Here is a 27,155-nt window from a genome sequence, read left to right as displayed (position 1 = left end):
CACAGTGGCCAGGTCTTGGAGTTATCCTGCCCACTCCTCTCCTGCCTTATAAATTGAAGGGGAGTGTTCTTGCTCAATGTTTGGAATGCAGTTTTGTCAAAAGAGGGTAGATTTCCACATGGATTCACTTTGTGCCAGTCGGGATTGCCAATCTGCCGAATTAAAAATATACTGAGGCTTTGCATGAAGGAATGGGGTGGGTGAAACTGGGTCTTGCACTGTTTTTCCATGTATGCAAAAGACAGAGGCAAATGTTCCAGCCGAGAACATGTTTTTAAGAGCATTTGGGACAATGTGAAGGTGGCAGAAAATGTGGGATGCCGACTTGCTTTTTCCTATGGGTGGTATGAGGCATTTTGTTACAGTCAATTGCAATAGGATTTTTCATGTCAGTTTGTAATATACATATTTCATCTCTTTATTTATTTCACTTCTCTGGCTTGGTTATACTGTGAGCTCCTTGGCTTCATTGAGGGTTTTCATAGAGTTTGAAATGTGGAGGGCTATTGAATAGGCTCTTGAAACTCTGGCACCATCGATATGTTCCCAAACAAAAAATATTCTTATGGAGCTGGGAGGTGATTTACATGATTATTTAATTGCTTTTCAGGCATTACAAAAGCCATCATGTTAGCAAAGACAAGCAATGGGTATGGTTTCTTTCATAAAGGTGACCACAAACATCACACTGGGAAGTGGAAGCAGCTGGCAACTTTTGCAAGTTCGGTGCTTGATTCTGGTGCCAGGCAGAAACACAACAGGCAGAATGGCCAGTGATTTTTTGTTTGTTTACTTGTTTCTATAATACATTTTTTAAAGCTTCAATGTGTTTTTAAATACGTCTACATGCTTTTGAAATGGGTCTTCCAGTGTGCAGTAGAAATTCCCAGGTACACACTGTATTTTGCCATGAAGATATCAAGGAAATGTGATCAACAAAAGATACTCGTAATGTTTTCCCTGCAAGAAGGAAATTTCGTAACTCCTGGTACATAAGCCTTTCTCAAACATAATGCTAAACTGCCACAGTGCAGGAGAGGAACAAAGCTGCACCAGCTCCCACTGCTCCAGCGACACAGCAAACTGGCTGCAGGAGCATTTTCTAAGCCAGAACTTCCACTCAGCTCATGCAAAGGAAGGGTCCAACATGGGATTTTTCCTTTATTATTTCAATTACACCTTCAGGATTTCCTTAGAACATACAACTTGTGAAGAACACCACACGAAGGGAGAAGGTGTTTCTTGCAGGGATCCTGTACATTTCTCCCGAGAGGCAAAGGCTGCAGGGCTGGGACCCCCCGGGCTGCAGGGTAGCTGGGGGTGGGAGGGTGAGCTGGCGAGTGCTGCAGGAGGAGAGCTCTCCTTCCCTCTGCCGTTCTCTCTCATAAATCAGCCTAATTATTCTAACGAGGAGAGCCGAGTCCCTCTGCTGCCAACCCTGCTGCTTTACAGAGAGAGGGAAGTAAATAAAAAGGAACAATGCTGGCTGCTGCGGGAGGGAGAACAATGGTCCTGACCCTCCTCCCCGGTACCACTGCCTTAGGAGGGAAGAAGTGGGATGGCTTCGTGCACGCCCCTGGAGTCGCTCCAGATCAGAACTGAAATCAGACGCTGGGCTCGTCAACATCTGCTGAAGTTGAAACAGCAAGTAAACGAGAGGGCAGAGACATGTTTTCAAGGCTCTAAGAGAATGTTGCTAAGGCAAGAAAATGATGGGATACAAGGCTCTGCAATGTCTGTGAACTAACACTCTGTAAATACCAGCCTGGGCTCTAATAGCAGGATCAAGTCTTGGCTTTATGCTTTTGGATTATTATTTTTTTTTTTTTGCTAAGAAGGTAGATTTTAGTTTTTGAGAAAAACTCTAAAAAAATTGTAGTCTCTTAAAAGACATGTTTTAGTTCCTTTTCTTGCTCTGTTTAAGGCTTCTTGCAATAATGAACACTAGAAACTTGTTTTTCTTAGTGAAATCTTAGATTCTTATTTACTACATGAATCTGGGAGCTGAAGCTTTAAGAAAACCACAAAGTACCATGAGATTTATTATAAAAATTAGAGCCAAAATTATGTGCAGCCCAACTAATTGTTTTCTATATTTTTGTCATGTTCCCTCTTATTGTCCCCTCTCTGTGCTGACTGAAACAAATAATTCAGGTCTAAATCACATATTATATTAACCACAAAGCCTCCTTGCTATTGTTTGGGCCAAATTAAAAGCGCTTGTAGAGAATAATTGTGGAATGGTATCCAAATTCATCTTCATTTTGCTGAGGATTTAATTATTCTTCATGCTAGAAATTAATTTTATATTTTTAAAATAAAAAGCATTTGAAAAATTAGACAATTTGGCAACTCTTGTGATGGTTTCCTCTCAGGAAAATTCCTCTGGATGGTCTCCTCTCTTTTACAGTGTCAGTTTTACTAAAACATATTCATCTTGCCCCTTATACAGCATACTTACTTCTGTCTTTAGCTCCAGTTTGATAAATTATTCCATTTCTAAATCCCATCTTCAGCCTCCAGCTAGATGTTATGATGCTGGTTTTGGCATTTCAGACTCCAAAGAAATCTCCATAAATATTAGAAAATCCATCTCTTCAGTCATCTTCCCATTTACCTTTCCTGTATTCATTTCCAGGAGCTAAATATATTGTGATGTTAGGAGATCCCCTAGAACCTCTCTCAGCCCTGAAATTGCTTGTTCCTCTACCATTCCTGATTCTGGGGAGGGTCATGCTAGGCTGATATTTCTTCAGGCAGAAGAGAGGCCATGTACTGCTGTTGGATATGCTGGGTCCCAGGAGAAGCCTTCTCTTCTTCTGCCATCCTGTGGGGCTTCCAACTTCTGCCAGCCTAGAAGCTCAGTTTCCAGATACATGACCATCTCCAGATCATGTTGGGGCTGGACTGGAAGGAGCTGCCCTGACACATCCAAGTAATGCATAGCAAATGCAGAAATCTGGGTGAAGATGATAGAGATGGTAAGAGAGGCACTCAAATATTCACATAAAGCAAGCTCATATTTATATTTGCCTTTTATTTTTGAGCTTTCATGTTTACTCTTTTTTTTGTTGTTGTTGTTTTCAACCTTATCTTTACAAGTAACAGAAGTATAACTTCAGAGGGGTGAGGGGAGAAGAACAAAGAAAACACCTTGATTACAGGAGAAATGCACAGGCTGGGAGAGCTGGAGCTGTTCAGCCTGGAGAAGAGAAGGCTCCAGGGGGACCTCATAGAAGCCTTCCAGTACCTGAAGGGGGCTACAGAAAAGCTGGGGAGGGACATTTTTGAAGGGCTTGTAGTGAGAGGACAAAAGGTAAGTTATCAAAACTGGAAGAGGGGAGATTTAAGTTAGACATTTGGAGGAAATTATTTAGTGTGAGGGTGGTGAGACACTGGAACATGTTGCCCAGGGAAGTCGTTGAAGCCTCATTCCTAGAAGTGTTCAAGACCAGGTTGGATGGGGCTCTGAGCAACCTGGTCTAGTGGGAGGTGTCTCTGCCCATGCAGGGGGGTTGGAATTAGATGATCTTTAAGGTCCCTTCCAACCCAAGCCATTCTATGATTCTATGATCCTGAATTTAAAAGCCAAGAACACCATTAGCAGCAGAGTACAAGATCCACTAAATTTTAGTAGATCTTGTGGTATAAAATCCTCTTGACCACTTACTAAACTGTTAGTATTATCTTAAAACTCATGCCAGAATTATAAAATTAGCTTTGTTACCCTCTTTGCTATCATACCAGACACTGAATCAGAAGTTACAGATGTGGAAATTCAGCATGTTGAAATCCAGCAACATGTCACAACCAATTCTCTGGTTGGTGTTAGGGGCTTTGCTCATGCTAATTAAATTATTTTAACTACAGATTAAATCATAACTTCCCAATGTAAGAGAATCTCAATGTAGCAGAGGTAGCATCAAGTAGCTCAAGCAGCATATGCACACACACATAGATTTATTTACACTTCATGCAGAGTAGAAGCAGAGAAGAGACTCCCAAGTCCTTCTGCCTGCCTCAGTATGAGCCTACCTGGGCTGTTCTTATACAGCACACTTTGCCATCATTTATTTAATCACCTACTCTCTGCCAACACCCACAAGATGGTCCCTTGTCCCACGGTTCTTGCAAAACCAACTGGCTTGTTCAGGTGTGGTGAGGATGATGAACTTGGGAAAAGGGGCTGTGCTGAGGATCCAGGCTCTGAACAGGTACCACACTCAAAATCTGTCCTGGATGAGATTATCCAGGAAGTGGACTGTTTGCCAAAACAGATTTTTTTATATTTCTTTAAAACATTTAGCTGTGCTTTCCCATCAAACAAGGAAATGCAGAAGTCACTTAAAACAAAAATGTTAATGCAAGGTAATATGGGAATATTTAAATTCACAGAAGTCATGTAACATCTTGATGTGTTTGGTCGCTGCTGACTTCAACACCTGAAACTATAAAATACATATCACACAAACTAAGTTAAAAGGGTCATCCTAATATCTGAGAACCAACCTTTGCTCTAGCTACATTAGTGTAATAGTAGATGGTGTAATAATACATAAGCCAATTAAAAGGACTTTTAACTATTATAGACAAATGTCATACCAATAGAAGCACCAATATGTGCACCCCTTATTTAGCTCATCTAAACTACAAAATGTATTTTAAACTTAACTGGTCCGAGACCAAACAAGCATGTTTGGGACAGGCAGTATTGCAACCAAGAAACTGCACACAGGACTACAGCTACTGGAAGAAGAACTGCTCTGCAATTACAAGAAAACACAGCATTTTGTTGTTTCTCCTTCCCTTTCAATAGTTGCTGGCTTTTAGAATTTGCATAATGAAAATGTTTTCCTGAAGGAAAAAAACAGAACTCCCATGGGGCAGATTTTGCTGCTCACCATGTGGAACTGGCTTTTCTTGGAGCAAATGATCCCATTTATTACTATTCATACCTTTAAAGAGAAAAAAAATTCCTTACTCAGCCCAATAACGATACATGAAGGAACAAAGAAAAAATTTTTAAAAAGTAAAAGGAAAAAACTCCTCTCCCTTGTTACTTTTGCAAGAAATCATGCTCGACTCAGACCAAGACCAGCCATTTTGTCCTTTTCCTCCTCTTTGATAGGGCCAATACCAGACATGGCTCTGCCCCAGGTTCTTCCACTGCATTATCAGAAGCCTGCCCTTTTTTTGTCAGGGACCAAATGATGCATAGTAATAAAAGAAAATATAATTGGTCTGGAGGAGCCAGTTTGTCACCAAGACTTTCCTATCAGGAAATAAAAATAGAAACCTTTATGCAAACCAGCCGGATTCTAGCCTGTGTGAAAATGACTGAGCTACCGTCCTCTTTCAAACACTAGTTTTGCTTTCAGTCTCTCCAGACAGTAGGAAAACCAATTGTTCCTTAAAACAACATAGAAGTCTGTGCAGACATTGTTGGTACCCAGAGATTTCACAGCATGCAGACTTCTAATTGCCTCTCTGCAGGGGAAAGCACCTGGAATGTTTCTCTCTAGCGCACCTTACTGGTGAATGTATTAGTTTGTACAACAGAGCAAGATTACAAAGAAAACTGCTGAACACGTGTGAAGTCTTGACATCACTTCTCACAAGTAGCCTTACTGTGTCTGAGTGTAATCCACTATCTTAGCATGTGTTTATTATTTTGCAACATAGGTTATACTCAGAGCTTTGAAGAACTACATAGCTGACCTATATGCAACAGCTTCCTCAATGAGATCATTGATCTGCAAGCTCCAGCATTATGTTTATTTTTCCTCTTTTCAATTTGAAGTTACAGTGTTTTCTCAAACACAGTACAATCATTTCTGGAAAAAACTCAAGCCACTCTGCACATAAGCTTATTACTAACTAAATTACAGCATCCCATGTAGACCTTTGTCATTTGCAGAAGGCTGTAACAAAGTCTGCATTTGCTGGGACAAACAATGACAAATGTCATTCTCATTGACAAACATAATGAACTTCTGTTCTTTAATGTCCGCATCGTACCAGGAATGCCACATTCCATCCAGTCATCACTTCAACCTAAAATCTTTTTAGGATGGGTCTTTCATAGGATGAAACTCCTCTCAGATTAGGTATGTTTTTTCTCTACCGTATAGTATTCCTACCTTGCCTGGCCATAGCTTTTGTGGCACAATCAAACTGAATGAAATCCGTTTATCTTCACAAACAATTTTTCCAAATATGCCAGAACACATCTGGACAATTATTAAAAGGCTGGAAGTATCTCCAACCCATCATACTGCAGAGGAGCAGTGCATTTCTGGTCAGCAGTTTGAGATAACTAAATGAAGGCGCTAGGAAACAGGCAACAAAAGCTGTTGCAGCAGAAGAGGACAGGGCTACAAATGCTGTTTTATATAGTAGGAAGACTGTGGGGGCTATTCAAAGCAGAGGGTACACAACCTAACACAAGTTGTTAATGACCTGCCTATTTAAATTGTGCTTCCTAATGGTAGTACTGAAATATTAGAGATTTCTACCAAGAACGTTGTATATTTTTTAAATTGCTTAGTTTATTTTTATGTGTTTATGTATTTACTGTGATAGATTAAGTAAAAGAATAGTGGTGCCAGGTGTCACCTGTCCTAGATTAAACTAGCTTTTAATCTGAATTCATAGATACATCTTCTTTTCCCTATAGAAGAGTCCTATCCATCCATATCTCTGTGATTCCTCACTTGCCATGCTCTGCAATTACATTAACCCAAAATGAGCTGTGAGGGAATAGGGTTGCCACACAGCCTGTTGGTGCTGTATGTGGTCAGAATGCTATTATGTGGTCTACATTCCATTTTAGATGGACTAGAATATCCTCCACTACATTTAAATACTAAGGAGCCTTATGTCTAGAAAACCCCTAAAGGCTGCTGGTACAAATACCTGGTGGTCTTTCATAGACAGCAAAGGTAATAACAGGCCTGATAAAAATTATACAGCAGGGTCTGTATAGACAAGCTGTCTGAACTTGTGAAAGGTAATTAACTAGCAACTATCATTAAAAGATCTTTCTGTTCCTGTGACCTGTCTCCTACAGTCACTTCCCAAATCTGTATCAGTAGGGATTTGGAGAGAGCAGATCTAGAAAGTGAGAATAGATGCTCTGGAGCTGGGATACTTTGTAATGAATGGTTTATTTGTGGAGAAATAACTGATACTTTTAAACATCATCATGATGTTTTATGCGATATGAAGTAATAGCAGAAAGTATGCATTTACTGCATTTCCTTTCCTTCCCCCAACACACAGGTTGAAAATGCATAATCCAGTTGGTTTGTGTCAAATGCCAAATAGGACATGAATCCCTGGGAAGCAGTCCAAGTCAGAGTATTCAGTTGAGGCTGAAAAAACAAAGCCTCCATTCCCAGATCTGTCCCTGATTTGGGGCAGATTCCTATTGAGTGTCACTCTATATCACGGGGGATAAAGATACTTATGCTCTCAGTAAGGTACTTTGTGATCTATAGATCAGAAGCACTTGTTTAGATATCCTATATAAATATATATGCATATACCTGTTTTAAATTAAAACCAGCATGGCATAAACCCAAATCTTGTTTCCCTTAAATTGTTGCTGTACAGGTAGTTTCTTTCTGACATCCACAAAAAAAAGCCATATATTCACATGCACAACATGAATGCATATAACAGAGTGCCACAGGAGGCTACATGAAAGCACATTCCAACTTAAGACAAGCAAGACTTGTTGCAAATCATTTAAACTACTAAAATGAGCCACAAAACTTGCAACTCAACTGAAGAATTAGCATGTGACCAGGACCTTGGTGTGCTATGCAGTGAACACAAACCACTTACAGGCTCATGGGTTTCAGTGGAACTTGGGCATCTGTATGTTTCCCTTGGCCATTGGTTTTTGAACGTAAACAACTTGAATCTAAAGCAAGAACACTTTAGGCTTCAGAAAAAAGCCCCCAAAATACAAATTTAAGCAAACATCTTTATCGTGGAGTCATACAGAATGTTGCACTTCACCAAAAGACAGAATTCCCTGTGTTTCAAGAACAGAAACAGGTTACTTCTCTACGAAGTCCAGTGACTCCTGAAATTTCTTAAGTGTGTTCACACGGCTGATTGCTTTTTGGCAGAGCAAATTAACCCTTGTTGAGCCCAGTACTGCAGCAGCTGTGCTGACAGCTGTACCTCATCTCCTGCATTCCAAGCCAACCTGATTGCACTCAGGTATCACATTCCTAGTGGCTGAACAGCAAGGACTGGCTTTTCTTTTCTCACCTTGCTTCAGTGGGCTTTGCAACAGTAAAGTATGACCGTTATAACCACTTGGTTTGAATGATCTCACAAGCCTTTACCATGAGATAGGCTAACAAAGATGCTTCTCTCTTTCCACAGTTGGGTGGTATCTATTAAAAAAACATAGAAAGCCAGGTTGGAAGGGACCTCAAGGATCATCTGGTTCAATCTTTGTAGGTACTACTATAGTTCATATGAGATGGCTCAGCACTCTGTCATGCTGAGACTTAAAACTGCCCAATGTGGGGCAATCTACCACTTCCCTTGGGAGACTATTTCAGTGTTTGATTGTCCTCAGGGTGAAAAATTTACCTCTTGTGTCCAATCGGAATGTCCCCAGGAGCAACTTGTGCCCATGACCCCTTGTCTTTTCCATGTGACTCCTTGTAAATAGGGAGTCTCCATCTTCTTGGTAGCCACCCTTTAAATACTGGAACATGGTAATAAGGTCTCCCTGAAGCCTTCTCTTCTCAAGGCTGAACAAACCCAGTTTTCTCAGCCTCTCCTCCTATGGCAGGTTCTCCAGTCCTCTGATCATCCTTGTGGCCCTTCTCTGGACCCTCTCCAGCCTGTCCACATCCTTTTTGTAGAGCGGGGACCAAAACTGAACACAATACTCCAGATGTGGTCTGACAAGTGCCAAGTAGAGCAGGATGATGACTTCAAGGTCTTTCGTCCCACAACCCCCCTGAGGATGAAGTATCCATGCCCTTCATGCTATCAATAATTCTTGAGGAAGAACCATATTTAATAAAAACTACCCTGGGTTTGTCAACTACAGCAAATAATTGCTAGTTTTTTATGTTTTCAACTATCTCACAGAATATGATTCAGCCTTGAACACTATATTAAAAAAAACACAGCATGGGAGTCTCTCACACTGATTTTCAACTCAAAAAGAGGCTTAAAAAAAATTAAAGCTTGCAGAATAGAAAAAGAATTTTGTTTCTGGAACTGAGACACATGCCCAATCAGAATGAGTCTCTAAGTTGCATTAACTTACTATGAACCATACAACACCAAGTAATAATTTGATCTAATTCTAAATACAGACAGGGAGATTTGAAAGCATTTAGGAAATAAATTTGCTATTTTTTTTACTGTGTTCAACTAAATCAACTATATAAAGTAGATTTAAAAAAAAAAAAGTTTCAAAAAACATGAATTACAGATCTGTCGTGGACTATGATGGAAATACTTTTTTTAAGTGTTGCCACATACCACGTGTCAGTTTATGTTAGAAGGAAAACCTTGAGCTCAATAAAAGAGCTCTCACTGGAGCATGAGAACCTATACATATGAAGCTCAAAAAAATAATACCTATGAAAATTTAATTTTAGAATGCTGCATGACCAGGCTATCTAGTACCATCCTTCAAAAAAATTTTAAAGTGTTAAAAATTGTTCAATCTCTTACTTTATTTTACAGTCTGTACCTGTATTTTTTATTTAGGCTAGCCACTGCAGGAAGTTACACGTCTGCCTCTGAAAAAATAATAAACAAGAACACTCAACACCATTATAAAGCCTTCAGGGCCAAGTACACATTCTAAAAAAAACAAGTGCTGGTACTCAGAGAAGTCATCCCACATAATTTCATATCCCTTGAGGTGAGATGCAAGCAAACCCGAAGCTCCCATGGCAGACAGTGGAATCACGATCATCTATCTCACCTCCAGAGGAGGGAGACTGAACTGCCTTTTCCCAAATGCCTTCTCTCCAGCGTGATCTCTGTCTGCATGTGCCCATTTTCTTCTGCTACAGATTAATCCTATTCCAAGAGCAACATTTTCCCATTTATGATGTTCAAATTAGGTCTACTTAGAAATATTACCAGCTTTGAATGACGTAGCAAGAAATAGGCTTCCTACAATCAAATTGCAAATATTTGACACCACTATTTTCAATGTCATTGCTAAGTAAGATATCCAAGTTTGTACTAAAATTTACTAATTTGCTATTGTGGTTACTGCAGCATATCGATAGTCAGGTCTTGCACAAATAGACAAAAAAGTGCAGGTTGTCCCATGCCACAAGATCTTGTGAAACTACTTTTGAAACCACCACGAAATGGAAGTGTTTTATTAGCTCCGCTTCTTCAAACATACTTTTGTAAAATCAAACTACAACACTGAACTATTTTTCACACAAATCCTGTAAGATAAAGTTATGGATGACCAACATATCACTCCCGTTTCTGCAAGCCTGAACCTCCCCACCATAATAATAATAGCTAACATGCAAGCAAGTTGTGCCATCTGCACACATCTGGTTTTTACAGTTAGATAATTGAAACTTTATCTGGAAACCAATTGAGGAATACAACAATCAAGGACTGCTCTGGGACAACTGAAATCGAAGACCAATGTACAAAGCAGTAAAAGAACAAAAAAACCCCAAACATTTCTAATTTTAAAAAAAGGCAGAGAACAGTCATCAAAGCAGTGGCTTCAGTGCCTGCCTCCCCCTGCACCACAGGAACACAACAGCAGCTGACAAAGCAATTGGTGCACAAACCAAACCAAAGACTCATCTGTCCTTCTTCCAACAGAGAAAAAGATGATATACCTATGTTTAAAAACATACACATACATTTAAAAAACACTAAATGAGCACTCTGATTTTAGAAAAAGTTGTCTACCCATCTGCTACAGAACACCCAAACCAACAAATGCGCACTAACAAATCAATATTAAAGCATCTATTGATAATTCTTTGCTCACTACTGAAAAGGAGGAAAAAGCCTTATTAAAAAATGAACTGGTTTACCTACTTCTTACATAAAATCTCAAGAGCCCAGGGTCTACTAAAAATTAGGAAAACTTTCAAGAATGGCCGAGAGCTGTATCCTCTAACTCAGATTTTTCCTAACAAGCAAAATCATCTAAGGAGTAAAAGATATTGCTATTCTGCACAGGACTCACCTACATGATGAATTAGCTGTAGACATTGGATCCTTTTAACAATCTTCTGAATTTTCTTGTGCCAAAAGTGCACCTTGTTCCAATTAAGCTTAATCCACTTACTCCCTTTTGGAGTGGCACACACTTACACCACAAGAGCTACAGGGAAATAAGGTACTTAATTCTAAAATTGCAATCCAAGAGCCAGGCATCTGGGTTTAGCTTACAGCTTGCTTTGTTACTTTAATTGGCAATTCTTTGGGTGTTTGAAGATTCCTAGTTTTCCTAATATGAAGGCTTCCTAGTCCAAGGAAACATCTCTTGCATTCACCAAGAGCCAAACAATTGTCATACCTCTGCCTAAATTCTTGAGGTCAATCTGACATAAACAAAGTGCACCTATTACACTGAAAGGACTTAAGTTCCTCACAGAACCCAAGTAGTTAACCAATTGCTGTTCATTGGAGAGTTACCAGGGGAGGAAGCAGCAGCAGAACGCTCACCCAGCAGATGTGAGGCTCAGATTCCACAGCCTCCTGCTGGAACTGGCCACCGTGCAGATGAGCATGCCAAGTTGTGTGGCCAGAAAATAGCACGAGGCAGAACAAGGAAGCAAAACATAGGCTGCCTCTGCAGCTTGTCAGTGGACTTAAAGGAGCAAGGAGACAGTTTGGATTTCTGGTGAACCTCAGATTTCTAAAAATTGATCTATTGGGTAGCAGGAACTACAGACAGTAGCTCAGTACAAGCACACTTAAAACTAACAGAAATTAAGCTCACCTCTCTTTCTATCACACTCCCTGGTGCTCCTGTCTTCCCAAACTCCACACCCATACTTTCTTTTTGTTCTCCACACCAAAATTAGGACCCCTCCCAATCCACTCACCTCTGTTCTGTAAGGTGATTAGCAGGAACTGCATGTGGGGCAGTCCCTGTACTGAGGGGTGAGCATCTCTGCAGAGACAGATTTAAAGTGACCACAGGTGTGTGGGACTTTACCCAATGGTTTATACAATCACCTCAACAGAGAGTGTTACTCTCAACATGCCACCCACAAGCAGTTTTTTTGGTAACCACCAAACTCCATTACACATAATAAACTTCAGTTTATTTGGCAGAAATCAACACTGAAATGTTTTGAAAAACCTGCTGCTCACTAGAGTGTATGTGCTAGGTACATATTTAAGAAGTAGAGCTCTAAAAGATGGGAATCATCTCTCCAGTTCTGTAGTTATTTGGAAGCCAGGTAGAGGTGCCACTACATAAATTCAGTGCTCTAGATGCAATTCACTGGAGCTCTGAATCAAGCACAGGCAGGAATTTCAAAAACTGTCTCTTCATATACTGAATACCAAATAAACTACAGGACACTCAGCACAGCACTTTAAATTAGGCACTACAATTTGGAAACCTGAACTTCTGTTGATTAAGGCTCATAGGTTGTAAGCACTCAACTACTCAATCTAACCCAGAGTGTCATAAAATCTACATAAAAAATAAGTCAGGAATAAGTATGATGCTGTAAGTTTATAACCTGCCTTATTTCAGGAAAACTCTGTTGCAGGCGAGCCCAACAGAGCTGCTGTAATCTGCAAATTGTAATTTCTGTTCTAACAATACTGTATATTAATTTAGCTTGCACATTTTCTATTCTTAACAAAATTAAGCTGTTTAACAAAAGCTATTTATGTCAAGATTTAAACTACCTGAAACAGCAGTGGAAAAAGCTTACCATTTCAGTAAAAGGAAACAGTAACTTCAAATGTTCAGTAATACAGAACATAAAGGAAAGACCTATTTTTGAGTAACAACTCTGCAGGTGCACTCACTTCACAATGACTGTCACACTTGGGAGTTATTCCACAGATCAGCAAGCCCTGGAGATACAGCATTATTGCTCTCCATTTGTGAATCCAAATTTAAACAGAAATTTTAGATTGGGATAAATGAATGGAATTCCACCAACATTTCAGCATTTTATTTGAAAGTTGGGAGGCTCCAGCGTGTCTAAATACTGGCCAACAGTTACATTTTCTCTTAGTTTTGTAAATTAAAAAATTCAAACACCTCCAGTATTTTAGTTTTGACACTGCAGTATGTTCACTTAGATGTAATAATGGTCCCGAAGTAGCCTTCTTTAAAGACTTACAAAGCTTCTCTTAAAACTTCTTTAGCTTTAACAGCCTACATAGAGTAAGAAGAGGCATTGTTTATAATTTATAACTATCTTAAGGCAAAAAACCCCGTAATTATAGTCCAAGACATATAATACAAGAAATTAACTGTACTGTTTTCCATCTATGAGCTTTCTATAATACTTTTTTTTTTCCTCATGTAGAGAATTTCAAGTTCCCTTTCAGGTAATAGGAAGCCGCAGTTTACATATGCAACAACAAAAAAATCCTTGCTCCTTAGTTAGTATCTTTACCTGAGTCTTACTATTTTGATTTTAATTAGTTACTACTACCAAGCTAAGGGAAGAGAGAATGCAAAGAAACATCCAATCAAATAAGTAACTTCTTTGCTCCCAAAAAATTGCAACATTTTTGTTTTTCACTTCAATACTCAGGACTGCCTTGTTTATCTTGAGCTACTACAACAACAGCAGTACCCCCAAGATTATCTAATTTTATCACCTCAGCATTACCCAAGAGAAGGCAGTGGAAATGCTATACCAGTAATTTGTTCATCAGCTCAGCCACACTAACCCCTGATGTAGCATGGCAACCAGGAGAATGTAAAATTGGCTTCATTTTGTTGGTGAAGAGCTACTACTGAAACTGTTCACACCTACATACCCTTTATACCTGCCACCTGAGAGACACACAATTATCAAGTAAGGAGATTACAACTGCACTTCTCTCAATTTAGTTAATTGGTATAGAATGAAGACTTGACTACAATATACAGCTTAGTGTTACTGCTCTCACACATGAATGAGCAGGACAAAATGCATGCATATGTACACACACACAGAGGTTTAGTAACTACTAGAAAATGAGATTAAATTGAGATTTCTGCCATGCTGTTACCTCCTCCCTGATCTCTAAACTAGGTTCTATTTTAACCTCACCAGTAAGAATGTCTGATGGCTGCAAACTAGTTCTCATTTTCTACTTTCATCTTTCTTTATACTTATTTCTTTCCATTCCAGGTTGTTTACTATTCTTTGCCACCTTATTACATTCATTTAATAGATCAGTATAAAGCTAAAAGGACGGAAAAAGTTTCCAGAGGTTCCATTATTGGCTTTTAGCTAAGATTATCTTCTTTGGCCTTGTATTTAACTAACAGTGTTTTTTATTTTACCCCAGAAGTTTTTTCAGGACTTCTAGACACTACTGAAACACAGTAATCTTTTCCTTATTATAAGTGGATTATTTGGTCCAAGCTTACAAGGCACAGCTGCCTGCAGGACTGTGTGCTGCACATGGCAGGCACCCACTTAGACCAAAACCTGTCTTCCACTCCAGTGCTCCTCCTTTATCATCAACGCTTTTGTGTATAGCTTCAGAAGATTCATGAACCATATATACAGCCCTAGAGTTTAAGTCTCCATGCCCTGCATTAGTTTTTTCACCTAACCCCTCCATTATTCCAGTAAGATGTGATAGTAAACATCTTTATACATGCATCAGACAGAACTCCAGACTCCTAGAGAAAGCTAAATAGTTGATTTCATTTGGTCCCCAACAGTAAAGCCTTAGCATTTGTCAAGTGAAAAGAAATAGTATCTGATCTCCTTTGCATCCACTAGTTTTCAAACAGGAATTCACCAGTAGCCATCCAAAGCTGACCAATAAAATATGGATATTTTTTTTTTCATCTTCAGAATAGCCCTGAAGCATCACCATGTCAGGACAGCCACATATCTGCCTCAACTACCTACCTGCAATATAGCTTTGTAGTGTTTAAGTAACTAGACTTTTTTTATTTCAATCAAAATAGTAACTTTATTTAAACTATTTTCTAATGCATTTAAAAATAAAAACAAAACACACAGAAAGGTTGGAAAAAAACCCCTCTCTGCTTTTACTGTGGTTGTAAGGTTCTGTGGCTAACCACAATTCTCACCTAGTGAAATTTTAGCACTGAAGAGTCCAAACATTTGACCATTTGATGTTATGTTGGTTTTCAGTTCTGGCACATGCTTTAAGCTTCCCACTTCTTCAGGACACTGAGCAAAGTTTTAGAACTATCCAAAATCTTCATGTAAGCAGCTTCAGTTTCAGCAAGAATTTTATCAAGCTCCTTCCGTGAAGCTACCTTTTGGGCCAGGTTTTCACAGACACACTCCAGTTGTTCGCTTAGGACTTGGATTTCATACTGAAGTTTACTCTTTTCCTCTTCTGCTTGCTGGATTTGTTTGTTCAGCTCTTCTTTCTGCATGCATAAGTCTTCGATGCATTTCACTAGCTCATTATTGTAACCCTGAAGCACAGCTCCCTGCTGAGTCATTTTCCACTGCTTCCTGAAGTCCCCTCTGAGCAACAGCCTTCTCTGCTTAAACAAAAAAGAAAAAAAAAAAAAGACAATAAGCAACAGAAAGAAAAAATTCTGTAAGAGAGTTATCATGAATGATGCTACACTAGAACAGATCCATAGAAAAAGATGCTCTGTTTAAGCTTAACATGCTAGTTCTGAGTTGTGCTACATCTCTTCCCCTTTCAGGGAAAGGGCAGGTCAAAATTCAGCACCTACACTGTACCTTTACTGAAAACTGTCTCTCCTATGATACCCTTACAGCAATGCTCACCTCTGGTATCAAAGACTTGTTATATTTTATAGTATCTTAATACCATTCTAAACAGATGATGATTTGTATCTCAGATTCCGAGGGTTTGGTCAGAAATAACCCAACCTCAGCAGCCGCCACGAGCAGCGGCACCCACCCGGCCTCTAACGAAGGGCTCTTCCCGCAAGCAGGCAGCCGCCTCCCTCAGCGAGCCCGGGCCACCCGAACCACACGGATCCGGCGCCGTTAGCGACCCGCGGGCGCCAGAAGGTCCGTTTCAGGCGCCTGTGGCGACGCGGCCGCCCCGCACCCGCCAGCCCCGCACCCCCTCCGGTTCCACCGCGCCCGGGCCCGCCTGCCGCCCGCGCCCGGCTCCCTGGGGCCACTCCTGCCAGGCTGCAGAGCGGGGCCACCGCCACCTCCCCTGGGACATTTTAACGACCTCATCCCCGCCGAGCGCTCCCGCGCAGCAGACAAGCCGCACACAAAATGGCTCCTGCCCGTACATCAAGTCCTCGGGCGGAAGGGGAGGAGGGGGGAGGTGAGACCTTCCCTTTCCTATCTGGCGGCCGGGCGCCGCTCCCCCCGCCCCGCCGCTTCTCTCGCAATCCCCTGTATTGCCCCCACCTGTCTGGCGTTCCCGCCCAGTCGGCTCCCACTGGGGAAGCCGCCTGCCCCTCCGCGGCCCGGCCCGGCCCGGCCCGGCCCGCCTGCCCGCGCGGGGCTCCCCTGGGCCAACCCGCCGGGCGCACCCGCCAACGGCTGCTCCGGCCCGCGGTGCTTCGGCGTGGCCGGGCGAGGGGTCACGGAAACACCCGAGCGTTTCCGAACGCGGCGCCACCCTGACGGGAGCGTGACAACATCTCTACGGAAATAGCCGATGTTTTCCGAAGACAGGTAGCGTTCGAGAGAGGAGGACGAGGCGGGCCGGCCAGTGGGAGGTGGGAGGGAGGAGAGTTACGGAAAGAGCCGATGTTTGCCGAAGGGGGAGACTGAAGGGCGTTGGGCTGGGCGAAGGCAGCCGATGTTTCCCGAAGGCAGAGTCGCCCGAGAGCAAAGGGGACAGAGGGGACGGAGCGTGTCGGAAAGAGCCGAAAAGAGCCGACGTTAACCGAGCGCGGCGTCGCCCGAGTTTCCCGGATGTAGTTGGAGGAGCGGCGGCGGCGGTGGCGGCGGGCGCAGCGGGGGGAGGAGGCGGCCGCGGCGGCAGCAGCAGCGGCGGCGGCAGCGGCGGCAGCGGCGGCGTCCCTGCTCCCGGGGGAGTCTCAGCGCGCGCGGGGCCGAGTTGCTGGCGTCTCCCCTCTCGCTGTGCGCGGAGGAGATGGGCCCGTGAGCGCTGCTCCCAGCCGAGCTGCCTGAGCCGCCCCCTCCCTCCCTTCCCCCTCCCTGCCCCCGGTCGGCGGCGAGGCGGAGCGCTGCCTCCCCCTCCTCCCCCCTCGGCGCTTGTGGCCCGGCCGCGGCCGTCCCCTCCTGCTCCCCTCACACTCACACACACAGGCCGGGCATTGATGGTAATGTATGCGAGGAAACAGCAGAGACTCAGTGATGGGTAAATCCCCTCCTCCTCCTCCTCCTCTGGCCCTTGGCCCCGCGGGGTCTCCCCCTCCCCTCCGCCATGTTTGGGCCCCCTTCCCCGGCGGCCGGTAACGGTTGTTCGCTAACGTCTCTCTCTTTCTCTCGCTTTCTCTTTAGCTGTCACGACCGCAGGGGGGACTCGCAGCCCTACCAGGTACCTCAGGCGCCGGCCGCTAGGCCCGGGAGGAGGAGCGGGGGAAGGGGGGGGGAACTACTCCAACGGAGGCTTCGGTCGCCGCCGCAGGCCGCGGTGCAGCGGAGGCCTCGGTCCCGGCCCTTGGCGGCCTTTCGGGCCCGGGGGGACCCAAGTGGGGAGCGGCTGCGGCCGCGCGCGGAGGGAGCGGGGCTCTGGCGCTCTTCTGGGGCCTGCAGGAGCGGGGCGAGGAGGAGAGGCCTAGTGCGACCCGTGTAGGACTTGGGCCTACGAGTCCGGGAGGGTACGGTACGAGGGGCGGGAGAGGGAGCTGGGGTCACTTGTACTGCAGTGGAGATCCAGGGGGAGGTGAGTGTTTTGCTTTTAAAAACAAAAGGCATCTTGTTCTTCCCCCACCCCCCTCCCCGAGTCCTTTCTTCTCCCCAAAACTGCTGCTGTGGACTGTAACCTGAGCAGGGGATGGTTTTAGACCCTGAATAACTGGGGTTGCTAGTAAGGCTTAATTTCTGCAGTTGCCAGCTGCTAGGCATATTCAGAAACCATAAAATACTTAAGTTGCTGACAATAATCTCAATTTTTGTAAGGGGATACTGTATTCCTCTGCTGTATCTACTGAAAAAAACCCACTTACTGGGTTGTAAGTCCATAGAATGCTGTATATTTTGAGATTGCTCTCCTTGGGGCACAGAATTGAACTGTTTTATTAAATTTCTGTGTATATGTATCAGTGTGAAGTGTAATCTCGCGGTCCAAGGCAGCTGTCGGTGACAGTTCATGCAATTGTAAACATTTGCCACTTAGAAGCTTGCACTGCAAAATCAAGCAGGTCAAAGTGAGGCAGAACGTGTGATTTTTGGTAAATACTTCAAAATGAATTGTCTCATTACATGTGTTGGGTCTCCAGAATTCTAGAAATTTTTTTAATTACTTCTGCTACAGGGTTGCTAGTAGTGAAAAAAGCCTTGCAGAAGTTCAAGGTAGAGGTGAAGCTAGGTGTCCTTGCCTGTAGTATGGAGGGCATAATCAAAATTGACACTGATTCATTGTAACTTTATGTTTATACTCTTAATACCAAGGGGAAACTTGTTCTCCCAAAAGTGCAGAAGTGTCCCATTTACTGCTGAAAGTGTACAGTCCAGCAGTGAAAAGAAATTAGGTTTTTCTTCAAATCTTATGTTTGGTATAATAGTGGGAGAAAATGGTTTGAGTTCTAATTACAGCACTTGTTGCATTAATATTGGTAATTAAAGTTAGAAAGACTAATGCTGATTGCATGGATAGGAAATGAAAATTAATTAACTTCAGAAGGCGTTTTGGAAAGAGATGTAAAAGTTAAAAAATAACATTTTCACATCAGTTCTGTAACTTCAAATCTGATGTCAATGGCTGTTCTCTTGTGATTGCTGCAGGCTCTTAAGTACTCATCCAAGAGTCACCCCGCTGGCGGCGGCGATCACCGGCATGACAAGATGCGAGACGCCGCGGATCCTTCACCGCCAAATAAGATGCTGCGGCGCTCCGATAGCCCTGAAAACAAATATGGGGACAACACAGGGCACAGTAAAGCAAAAAGTGTGCATACTCACAGAGTTAGAGAGAGGGATGGTGGTGAGTTACCTTTAATTAACCTTTATTTACGCAATTACTAATTTATCATCAATATTAAAATTTAGCCATTCTTGCTCAGGTGACAAGTGCTACACAAAGTGTGCTTTGTATCGTGCTTGGAAGACTGCAGTGCAAGTTTCATTGGAAGCAGTCATTCAGGCATTGTAATGCCTATTAATTATTTTACTTTTACAGGTATGGTAGGTTTTTTTATATCCACAAAGATAAAGTAAACCTCTCCCTTTTTTCTAAACTACCAGTCTCACTTGAGACATACTGCAACATTTGATAACATGAAATAATATATTGGAATTTTCAGTAACAATAGGTATTAGCTGTTTTAGAGACTGTTTTTTTTTTCTAATAACTTTATGTGTTGCCTTGTGATGTGTAGTTGTGTACTTCACAGACTAAAACTGTTGAGAAATGAAAAAAATCCTCTTTGTGTTTAGCTGCTGTGTGGAACTTAAAAAACAGAAAATGGTAATCAAAGTCAGTACTTACTAGAGCCTTTCTTGGCAGGTGCTTAGGGAAGAATGCTCATAGTAAAGTCAGCCTCCTGTCTTTCTACAGGATATTACAGACAGTAGTAATATCCCTTATATTTTTAATCTGATGTTACTTTCTATCCTCTCTTCCGAGAGAAAGGAAACAGTAGGATTTTCTTTTTAATAAAAAATGGTAACAGTTGCTGTTTAGAAAACTCCGGTTGCTGACTGAATTTGGAGTCATGTGTTCTGTTTTGCAAGCACTGTACTTGGTCTGAAGTTATAAAATATTGAGGTAGGGAATTTAAAGCTTTAAGTCAGTGTTTCTTTGTTCTGTATATAGATATATTTATTATTGCACTGTTGTTACTTGTTGTAATAGCTAAGGTAAAACAAAGAAGATGTATGTAAGTACCTTTTAGGAAATAGTAGTTGCACACAACACACTTGTTTATGGTACCTGAGTATTTTTACACTTCCTATTTGTTTTTCCTTCTTTGAATTAATACAGAGGCTCTGTAGACCACTGATGATGTGATATTATTTTGTAGAAGGAATATAAAAGCACATATTTTTTTAGTACAGGGGTATTCATTATATCTGATAATATTCAAAAGTAAACTATTCTCAGAATTAAATGCATGTGCAGGGCCAGTAGGCTCCTGCTCTGTGCTACTCTCCAGGACACAGAGGTGTCCTGTATTTCCTGTTTGCCTGTCCAAAGATACTTGTCCATCATACTCCTACAATACTGTTTAGTTTTGTTACAGTCAGTAATGCTTTCTGCTTCAGTGGAGCTACATTTAGTTGAGTTATGCACATGTAAAAACATATGGAGAATGAGGCTCTACATGGGGAGTATATTTGCTTATTTGTGTGTTGGAGTTCTTCTTAAGATAGAGAAGACATTCTGAAATTGTCCCTGAGTCCAGCTGGGTATGTTAGGGAATGACCTGAAGCATGGATGTATACGGTAACAGTGAAAGAAGATGAATTATTTGTAGTTTTATAAGTGGTGGTAACACTATCCCACTGTATGTTCTCCTTCCCCAAGCTGTTAACACAGTGGAAAATGTCCTTTATTCTGATCAGAAAGTGGTCCTTTGCACATCATCTGTTGATAGAACAGGAGAGGGAAGTAGTCCTCAACAGTCTGAGGGAGATTGCTAGTTTTAAAAGATGAACATTTGTACTATTTAATGGAAATAAGTTATTTTTTCTTGTGTTGTTAATAAGGTCCGTTTTGCCTCACTTTTACCTTTAAAAAATACATTCAAAACAACCAAAGTGGTGGTAAATCCTGTGTGTTGTATGTAGTAAACCAAAGCTGAGCAGATGTGAGCAGGCAGATATCAACCTTGATTGCCTAAATCTTTCTGTCAGTGTGAATTGAAGGTAGGTGTTAGAATGTATATTAAATACTATGGTATTATGGACATTTGCGTATTGCTGATACACAAAAGACATAATCTAATAATTTACCATGTTCTCTGTATTGAATCACGCTAAGATACTGTTATTGATGCAATATTCCCTTAGTTTTGCGATTACAGACACACTGGAAAATGAAAAAAAATTCATTGAAGGCCAAATGCAACTGAAGAGTATTAATTGACTTTGCTGCTGCTGTAGTTTTCTGGATTGTTGTCTTTTTATACTCTTCCTGGGGGAATAAAAACATGGGTCTTTCGAGTTTGTTTTTTTTTTGTTTTAGCTATGCATTTCATTTTTTTTTAAATTGGTGGTGCTTGACTTGGAATTACTGCAGAGGTGTTACTGCCTTGTGATCTAGCTGGACTTAACAAAACGAACCTCATTGAAAAATCTCCAGTATTTACTTCTGAACTACTGCTGAACGTAAAGCTGAATTATCCTAATCTTTCAAGTCAGCATTTAAAAAGTCACTCCTATGTATCTCTCAGTGATTTTTGCTCTGAAGTGAAACTGCAAGATTCACTGGTGTAGCATACTGATAGGGATTCTTTTAGTCATGACTAGTGCACTTTTTTTTTTGTGGTAAAGACAACTGGGTAAATGTCATTTAAAGATTGAGGTGTACACATATAGAATGTAAGAGCTGTAATTAAATTGAGTAAAAATTAATAACTCAAAAATGGTAGAATCTCCCCCTGTGAATACCTTTGGTATAAAGGTATTTGTTGTTGCAGCTTATTTTTGTAATACTCATAGTAGAATCTTTTGTGTTTGTAGAACTGTAATCCATGGTAAGAAATTCAATTGCTTTCAATTAAGGTTTTAAAATGTGTGTTATGGGTAAGCCCTCCATACAGACACAGTGCAAGCAAAGCATTTTTAAAAGTTGCTTACTGCATGGTTTCTGTGGAAAGAGACTACAAACAGAGATGATTGTTTCTCTGGGGAGAGACTTCCAAGTTTACCTTGGAATAAACATGGTAGAGTACTTGCAAGTTTTTGTCACATCCCTGGTTTCCAAAGAGTACTTGTACATCTAGCCTATCAAAAAACTGGTAACTTTCTTCTTGCTTTCAGGCCCTTGTGCATGGGGACATTGTCTCTGTACACAAGTGTTTAAAACATAATGAACAGCTACCCCCCTCAGTGCATCTCTTATTTCTAGGTCAGCTGCTATAGGCAAGTGTGGAGTTTGAAGAGATTAGGGGGTCTTACGAGACCAACTCAAGTGTGAAGTTCCTTAACAGTAACAAACAGGGACTTAAAGCTAGCATTGTTTACAAGGAATGGAATTACGAAGGGTCTTTTATACGTGGAAAAGTGTTTCCATTAAACAAAAAAGGGAAGTACAAAGATTTGAGAGCTCTCATGCCTGAGGATGGACAGTCTGAGTGCAGATGATCTTTCTAGAACTTCTGAAATACATAAATGTGATGGTGATGTACAGGAAAGCAAAGAGGTCAGATCAAAAGGGGAAGCTTTGGTAGTGCAGTAAGGGAGATAATGCGTATTATGTAGGAGTAAAAATTGCAAAATGTAACTCTTAGTAGAAAAGTAGGAAAGGATGGTTTTTTTCTTCTCAATGTATGGAGCAGAATGACTGACTGAGATACATAGTAGAACTCTGCAAAAAAAGTTAGTTTACTTAAGCCATGTGCACTCAGTTGTTTCTTATTGTGAAGAAGATACTGAGTGTTTTGCCACATTTAGGTTTAAGGGACTTTGTATGTTTGCTCCATTCCGTAATCTTACTGGATTGTTTAAAATAGCAAAAGGAGAATATTAATGTACACAGCATAAAATATTGTGATATTTAAATTCCAAATTATAACTGAATTTGTGAATGTGTTTCTTCTGCATTTCTTTCAATTGGCAATTGAGAATACTGTCAATGCCCACTGTTACTGACTGTGATACAGTTTGAAGATTCAAAATCCTACTGTTATTAGGGACCAAATGTAATATTTTAAATCCTTACTTCCTGTCAAAGTAGTGGTGGCAGCTTCTGTCACCAAGTGTTGGCTTGCTTTGTTTCTGGTGGTTCCTGAAGTTCAGAGTCCTCATAGCAAAGGGACAGTGAACAGCTGGAAGCAGAGAGTTAGCTTTTTTTTCCTGTCTTAGCAACCCTCGTGGTAGGGGTGGACAGGAGGATAACTGCTGATTAAATTAGTGTGATCATTGACCAGCAGTCAGAAATAAACTGGGCATTAGGGCAGGTACAAGAGACTGGAAGCTGCCTGAGCAATGTGCATTGGAAAGAGGAAATTGCAGGGTAGGTGAAAAGGGGGAAGTCTGAAGGTAATGAAGCATAGCAAAGGGTTGAGGAAGAAGCTAGAATAGATTCTATCTAGTTAGTATTAGCTGCTGTTAATGTTAAAGTAATTATTCATTACTATGAAAACTGTTTCCTCACTGTAACTGACTGTATGGTCAAAGCTGGGATGACACAAGTCTGATCACAAATAAGTAGGCTGTCCATGAAGCATGCTTTGAACACCCCACACCACATTTGGATGGCTCTAAAGGAAACAGGGGTAGGTGGCTTTTATTTTTTTAAGATGAACACAGTTGCTTTTGGGACCATTCACCTATAAGAAGCTTTTCTCTGGATTAAAAAAAATGTCTGTTGCTTTATAATTTTAATAAAAATCTTTCTTTCAAGTCTCACTGGTACGAGTACCTTCAGTTGGGGGCGTGATTTTAAGTTTGCTTTAGAAGTGTAGAAATTTTAGAAAGCAGCTTTACATTTACTCAGTATATTTGGCAATGTTACTGAAGTGAGTTTTTGCTAGATCAGTTGTATAGCCACTGCTTTGGTTTTTGTTACTCTGCTGTGAGGATCTCTAACAGAAGAGAAATTGGGAAGTATGTGATGATACAGTCACAGTAAAAGGATGTAACTCTTGCATGTACTTTTAAAATTTTTATGTTTAGGTGTTCAAAATTGCTTTTGGAAAATAGTTGCAAAGCTTGCTTTTAAAAAGCATAGGATGGAAGCTATAAAGAACTAATTTTAAATTATTTGTACTAGGAAGGAATTATTATATTAATATGATGGTATTAAATCTTTATGCATGTAGGTGTCTGGGATCATCTGTTTCTTGTAATGAAGTTTAAGTATTTGGTGTAGCTTTTGAGAGTAAGGATTAATAGACTTTATCTGAAGTGGAAGTTGCAGCCACTTCCCAAAATTCATTGCTGTTAGGACTTAGATGTTGGGAACTTCCAATTTCACTTACTGTTCTTACTTTATTTTATTTGCTAGCATATAAGCCTCAGATCTGTAAACAGATTCTCTGAAGGTTTCCCTTTAGGCCAAATCAATAGAAGGTTGATCTGTTTAAGGAAATAGATACCTTGAAGTACTTTAGTAACTCATAAACTTAGGTTTTGGATTGTAAGTATAATAACATGTGCAAGTCAGAATAATAGCTAGACCTGGTAAGCTTCTGTATGTAAGTTATTTTATGTTTTAGAAAAGGGAAAATACTATTTTCAATATTTTGAAAATTTGCTTAGGGAATGATTTTTACCTAGCATTCTTAACATGTGATTCTAGCCTCTAACTTTGTAGAAATGGAATATGCAGTCTATTAAACTTTTACTTTTGGGTTGCTTTTCTGATGGTAAAAGGAACAATGAAAATTGTTAGTTTCAAATGAGCTGCTTGCTGCTAGGACATAGAAAAGAGCAATTTGTAAATGATGTAGCTTTTTTTACTGGGATTACTCTGTATTCTCTTATGGCCCTTGATTTAAGTTAGTTCTTTGACCACTGGAGCACATTGGCTTTTGAAGAGAAGTACTGTTTAATGAGAGTTTACATTTTGTTTCCCTGCTGTTTCTATATTCTATATATATTCTATATTTATTCTATGTAAAGTATTGTTTAAGTCAAGTATCATTTAAACTATGCAGAACTTGGAAAACTTTGCCTCTCTTTTGTCTGAGAGAGGAAGCGATGCTGTAGTAACTGTACTGTGAAAAATAATGACTTAATGGCACTCGACCTGAAGTTTTAACTACATATATGTATTAAGTCAGGCTTTTATACAATTTCATAGGCACTTCCAGGAAAAAAACAAACAAAACTCTCAATGTACAGATAAATTATTTCTTATTTAGTTCTTTAGTAAGAAGAAAAAATAATTGTACTGGCAGTGGAAGGTAGTTCTCAACACTGATGCTTCTATCTAGACATGCTTTGTCAGTAGTTTGTTATGGTATAAAAAATAATCCTTTCTGGAGTGAAATGTAGCCTTTGAAAAACAGAAGCATTTCTTTATGTGGAGTAAGATTTGTTATCCTCTTAATGTTTTCTCTTGAATTATGAAGGGGTTCATCAAACTTGGTTGTACCTGACTGCAGGTGTTCACTGCTGTAACTTCAGTACTAGAAGATTGTTTCCTTTCTTGAAGATCTTTAACAGACTTCCCAGACTGTAACAACAAAACTACCCTAGAAGAAGTATCTGAAGTTTACTAGCTGTTCCTTTATTCTAATAATATTTCACTTGTAAACGAATGAGCTTCTTTTGGTTGTTTTACAGATTTTTGGGTGGGTTTCCCTTTTTATTAATGTGATTTTCCATTTGAAAGCACAAGCCCAATCACACAGGGAATTCGTATCTGGATTTTTATATGAACCTGTATCCCTTCAGTGCTTTTGCCAGTTGAAAAAATACTAACCAAAGCAATTGTGACTTCACAGATTTTTTTCTGAGTATTTTATCCCTTTTCTGAAATCAGAGCTTTCTGCCTGCAGCTGTATGCGCGGGAAGTAATCTTAGAATTATTGTGTAGGCAAAAATTTTAATTTATTGACATTTTTGTTGGAAGTGCTTTGTGAAACAGTAATTATAAATCCATGCATCTGTAATAAGTGGAAAGTTTGGTAATGAATATATAGGGAACAAAATTGGATCAATTTCTGAAGTGTAAGTTTCTAAAACAAATTGCTGATCCTGTAAATTTTAAACACTTCCTAAATTATACAAAGACACCTCTTGAATTTAGTATTTACTTATTTACCTGCTGCAGAAATTTTTCTCAGAACTTCCAACAGCAAAGAGAAACCCCAAACAATGAAATAGCCTGGAGTTCTGCTACACACACTTTTGCATCCCCCCCTTTTCCTCTTGCACAGTTCTTAATTTTTTTCCCTACTTTCAAGCTTGTGAAGAAATGCATGTTTTACGGCACAAATTGTATTTGCCTACTGACTAGAAGTAGACTAGAGCTGTATCCAGGAATAACGTCCAGTTGGAAGGTCTGTCCTCCCAAGTTACTAGAAAGGGGGAAGAAATTTTCGAGCAGATGACTGACACTATTCACTCTTCTTATCAGATGTGTTAAGAGATGTCTAGTAAGCTTTTGTGGTCTTGACTTACATTTCCATGCATGCAGCAATGTTATATTATGTTTTAAATTAATGGAAATGAGAGGCCTACATAGCTTTGTTTATTAGACTCCACAGTACTCTGGGATAATCATTCTTTCTGTTCCTTATTGTGGCTACTGTAATGAGAAGAGTTGCTAAGGAGCAGTATGTGGAAGTTTAATGCTGTATCTTTTTCTGCTCCAATTTTAAATGTAACTTACTTCTTTTCTACAGCAGAGGTATGATAAAAATGTTACTAACCTGCTTTTGTCATCGCTAAAAAAGAGAGATGTAATGCAGTATTGAAGTACTTTGTGACAAGGGCAAGGCAGTCAGAGATTCGAACAATGAGTTTCCAGAGCTAGATTTCCAGTGTTTTGAAGGGCAGCAGGAATCTTCAGGAGGTCTTTTTTTCTGTTAACACTTCTGTCATTAATTTTCTGATACATGTCAACTAACTTCTCTGACCTGTCTTGGTAGTTCTTAGCCACTGAGTAAAGTATTTTGAGATCTTTAACTAAGGAAGCACTGTTTACATTGTATGTTTTGTAGATCTGATAGATGCCAAAAATGTAAGACT

At 40.5% G+C, this 27,155-nt stretch overlaps 2 protein-coding genes across 6 annotated transcripts in view; one reads left to right on the top strand and one right to left on the bottom strand.

The window, feature by feature from the left end:
• Positions 1 to 15,211: 15,211 nt before the first annotated feature.
• Positions 15,212 to 16,707, bottom strand: LOC127380449 (microtubule nucleation factor SSNA1-like). 3 transcript variants are annotated; one of them, XM_051609353.1, is made up of 2 exons: positions 16,566 to 16,707; positions 15,212 to 15,703 (listed from the first exon to the last, which is right to left on the bottom strand). In XM_051609353.1, exon 2 carries the CDS (start codon positions 15,659 to 15,661, stop codon positions 15,356 to 15,358), a length of 306 nt encoding a protein of 101 aa, XP_051465313.1. In that variant the 5' UTR covers positions 15,662 to 15,703; positions 16,566 to 16,707; the 3' UTR covers positions 15,212 to 15,355. The 3 variants fall into 3 exon arrangements, with proteins under 3 accessions (XP_051465313.1, XP_051465312.1, XP_051465311.1); XM_051609352.1 differs by lacking the exon at positions 16,566 to 16,707 and adding an exon at positions 16,381 to 16,472; XM_051609351.1 differs by lacking the exon at positions 16,566 to 16,707 and adding an exon at positions 16,381 to 16,451 and having other exon boundaries at positions 15,212 to 15,706.
• A 110-nt stretch (positions 16,708 to 16,817) lies between these two features.
• WAC (WW domain containing adaptor with coiled-coil) overlaps positions 16,818 to 27,155 on the top strand; it is a 61,424-nt gene continuing 51,086 nt past the window's right edge. For 2 of the 3 annotated variants that reach the window (XM_051609349.1, XM_051609348.1), the window contains exons 1-3: positions 16,885 to 17,487; positions 17,631 to 17,667; positions 19,077 to 19,275. In XM_051609349.1, the coding sequence (XP_051465309.1) occupies positions 17,447 to 17,487; positions 17,631 to 17,667; positions 19,077 to 19,275 (277 nt within the window). In that variant the 5' untranslated portion in view covers positions 16,885 to 17,446. Of the gene's footprint in view, positions 16,836 to 16,884; positions 17,488 to 17,630; positions 17,668 to 19,076; positions 19,276 to 27,155 lie in introns of those variants that run through there. The other variant, XM_051609350.1, reaches the window with a different exon arrangement.

The sequence above is a fragment of the Apus apus genome, chromosome 2 (assembly GCF_020740795.1).
Source record: "Apus apus isolate bApuApu2 chromosome 2, bApuApu2.pri.cur, whole genome shotgun sequence".
Classification (NCBI taxonomy): Eukaryota; Metazoa; Chordata; class Aves; order Apodiformes; family Apodidae; genus Apus; species Apus apus.
This window is presented reverse-complemented; position numbering and strand designations above follow the sequence as displayed.